Below are 3,846 nucleotides of genomic sequence, written 5' to 3'. Positions count from 1 at the left end.
TCTTCTATTTCCTGCAGGCGTTTTTCCAATAACTCAGCTTGCCTCTTCTGCTTCTTTTTCAGTTTTTTCTTTTTGTTTTTCGATATTTTTCCTATCTATGGCATGTCAAAAAAAAAAAAAAAGAAAAAGGCAGAACGCCACGATCAGTTTGTTTCTTTTTAAAGCCCAGCACAAAATCACAAGTGCCAGCAGCACCGCAAACACTAATAAATCAATAATCCCTCTTACAAGGCCATTTCGGTCACAATCACCCACCCAGACACAAGCCTTGCCTCCCTGTCAGGGATGCATCAAACCAGAAAATGGAGAGCAGAGCTGGCTAACATCAAGAACTAGGTCTACGACTCTTGTGTCCGGCTCGGGCTCAAGAAGGATATGCACCCAAGACCAGTGAGCCTCCTCCTTTAGGCTGGAAAGGGAATTGGGGAAGCTGATGTACTCTTGCTCTTGGATAAGAAGCCCGCTTACACGGTGTACTTGTGCTACCTCTATACAAAGGACGACTTCCCTTTCCTCACTCACTGCCTTAACGCCCGCCAAGCAGGTAGAGTTCACTGTTAGCCACAGCACCGCTGGGGCTCGGGCCTCACCTACAGAGCAACTGTCGACAGCCAGGGTGACACAAACTGCCAGAAATGTGCATATGAAGCAACGGCAAGGGAGGCGGGGACTCCAATCACAGTCGAGAACTTATAAGTGGCAGTGGGGGCCTCTACCCTTTCACAGAATCAGCCATCAAAATAAGCAGCTGGTGCAGAGGCAGGACTATGGAGGGGGACTCGGCCTTCTCTGCAGGCAGGACACCATGCAATCACCACAGCACCCAGGGGTGCGGGCAGCACTCTGATCTTCCAGGCAGTTTCTTTCAACAGCACATAGCCTGCCCCTCTGTTGGTCTCGGTCAATTTTGGTAAGATTTCATTTTACACAGCCTGTTTCAACAGATCTGATTTACTGTTCTACCCCAAGCACAGAGCGAATAGTGCCTTTTTGTATTTTCCAACGTATGTGCGCGTTAGATCACTACTTGATAGCCAATCAGATAGAACGCAAAAGCAATCACAATTCAGTCCCTACTCTATAACTTTACCAGCCTTGTCCAGCACACACAGAACGTCTGTATGAGAAGATATGAAGACCCATTGCCGGCACAGGTGCCACTGGGGCTGGTGTCTCCCGAAGGTCCACTCTTGTACTAACCCACACAGAATTCTCAGTCACGTCTATGATCGCCTTCAGTCACAGAATACTATGTAGAAACACAGCTGCAGACAGCTGAGGATTTCTTACATGATGCAAATGTTAACAAAACTGTTTTTATAACCTTTCCACACTGAATTACAACATGGTTAGTAACTGACAGCTTTTAATATTTCTCCTCCTTTTCTGTTAACTACTGCTTCATTCCCCAATTGATACAGGTCCACAAACACACTAATCACCATGAAAATATAACAAAACCAACCAGGAAAGCACCGGCGGCCACAGAGCAAGTCAGCAGGTGCTCCCCGCCCCATCGAGGTGACAGTGCCATTGGGGAATGATGACAGCTCCTATGGAAGTCCTAGAAGGCTCTAACAGAACATTGTTGCAGAGTGTGTGTTTTTGTTTTTTTTTACATTGTCGCAGAGTTTTAACTGATGCATGTAACTGGGCTTATGAACAATGTTTTTGTTGTTGACAACAAATTACAGGGACATTTTCATGAAAAATAATGAATTTCTCCTGAAATGGCAAGAAAAGCTTCAAGATACTCATTTCGGTGTGCCCCTGACACGAGTGGGGTCCACAACCGTCTGGGCTACCACCCATCTTGGGACAACACTAACCTTTGCAGCTCCGTAGGACCTGTGCCCAGGGACACCACCATTTCATGATACAGTCAAGGTTACACAGTATTCATGCACATGTCCACCTTTGACATGTACGGACACGAGAAGATCTTCAGCAGTTTGAGGGAGGAACAAAAATTCACCACCACCTAACCGCTGCTGGGGACGAAACCAAGGCTTTGGAGAGTTCAAGAAAGCAAAATCCCTTCCTGACAGGAAGGTGAATAAAAGCACGTTTTTAGTACTTACAGGTTTTTGTTGTGGGGCCGTACTCACTAAAATAAAACAAAATGAATGTTTAGAGTAATATGGTTACATAGTATCATTCTGTACTTTTCAATCTAAAATGGGGTACTTTCTCTTAATGGTTACTACTTTAAAACCCATTAAAATACCACATTTTCTTAATCACGGAGATCTAGTTTACCCAACTCAAAAGCCTGACTCTTAAAAGGCAGATACTGTTCACACTGTCATCTCTTATTTCCCTAAAATGAAATATCATATGCATTCCTGATAAAAAAATCAATCCCCAGACACCAGCTGACAACTGAAGGACGTGAAGGCTAGTTCATACATGCCTATCACTGACAAAGGTTTATGGAACAACCCAGTTAAATGAGGAGATGTGCATCTATATTATCATGCATGCCACAGGCACAACCAAATGCTGCAATGAGTGGTCTAGCCATGTCTAGAAACCACTGCATTCACTGGGTAGATGATCTAAAGCCTTAAAGGACTTGCTCACAGTAAAGTCAAAGTTGGCGTTCCCGGTTTGCAGCCACCGTGGGTCTCCCTCTTCCCTGCCGTTCCTCCACCTTGCTTAGCCGGGGTCCTGCAGAGCTCCAGTTATTTCACCAAACAAGCTCTTACAAGCCAAGTCTCTAACTCATGCATGTCTAATTCAACTGCCTCCAATGTGCAGTTCTCATGATCCCCAAACCGAGAAAGCAGCTCTGGCTCAGCCCCCTCACCTGCAGACCCAGAAGGAGGAGGAGCACCTGCTTTCTGCCACTCAGTGGCCTCCGCGGCCATCCTTCTCACGTAGGCATCGTCCACGCACATTAGGATGTTCTCAGGCTTTATGTCCGTGTGAACGATCTTGCATTTACTGTGCAGATAATCTAAACCTTGAAGGACCTGTTCACAGTAAAGTCAAGAGAGGTCGTGAACGGGCAATCCTCAATCCTTTACTACTTAATTTTTATCCATTTATACAATAGGTCATATAATCATAGGTTCAAAATTCACAAGATACAGAAGTGAAAGTCAATTCTACACCTCTTCAGCCACAGAAATCCAGTTTTCCTTCCTCCAAGAAACCCGTGTGTCATTCCAGGTGTAATTTATGCTCATTAGAAGGAAATCTATGAGTGTACACATATATTTTTATAACAATGTTACTGATATTTCAAATACCACACAATTCACCACTATGTGCATAAGCCAATGCTTTTGCTATGTTCACCAAGTTTCCACCTTTCTCATGGTCTTATTTTAGGATATTTTCATCACCCCAAAAGAAAATCCTATACCCATCTGCATTAATTTCTCATTTCTCTCAACTCCTTTGCTGCAAGTAACCACTAGTTTTTCTATCTCAGTGGGTCTGGAGACTTCAGATTTTAAAAAAATAGCACATATGATGGGCATGTTTTTAAAGATCAACCCATGTTGTAGCATGTGTCAGTAGTACACAAACAATACTATCAAGTAATTCTCCAATGTGCCACATTTTCTTCAGCCATTGAATTGACAGATATTTAGGCGGTTTCTCTTTTTTGGCTATTATGAATAAATGCTGCTACAAACATTTTTTGGGGGGCGTTTCTTAAATCTTTTTTCTTCAACTAGTAAACTGAGCTGCCATGAATTTCCTAAAAAGTAAACAGTAGAGTGATATAAACTATTTTGAAATGTGTCAAACATCTTGAAAAACATGATTATGATGTCTGAATTTTTAAAATCATTTTATTGGGGGCTTGTACAATTCTTATCTCAATCCATACAT

General features: G+C 43.1%; 1 protein-coding gene across 1 annotated transcript in view; it reads right to left on the bottom strand.

Moving 5' to 3' along the window:
- SRPK2 (SRSF protein kinase 2) overlaps window positions 1-3,846 on the bottom strand; it is a 154,600-nt gene that overhangs the window by 31,791 nt on the left and 118,963 nt on the right. Inside the window, exons 8-10 of the mRNA XM_045288946.1 lie at window positions 2,810-2,975; window positions 2,082-2,107; window positions 6-95 (exon numbers count right to left, since the gene is read on the bottom strand). Coding sequence (XP_045144881.1) covers window positions 6-95; window positions 2,082-2,107; window positions 2,810-2,975 — 282 coding nt within the window. The remainder of the gene's footprint in view (window positions 1-5; window positions 96-2,081; window positions 2,108-2,809; window positions 2,976-3,846) is intronic.

Source organism: Echinops telfairi, unplaced genomic scaffold (assembly GCF_000313985.2).
Source record: "Echinops telfairi isolate 266 unplaced genomic scaffold, ASM31398v2 ScPeMD7_23;HRSCAF=83, whole genome shotgun sequence".
NCBI classification, from domain to species: domain Eukaryota; kingdom Metazoa; phylum Chordata; class Mammalia; order Afrosoricida; family Tenrecidae; genus Echinops; species Echinops telfairi.
This window is presented reverse-complemented; position numbering and strand designations above follow the sequence as displayed.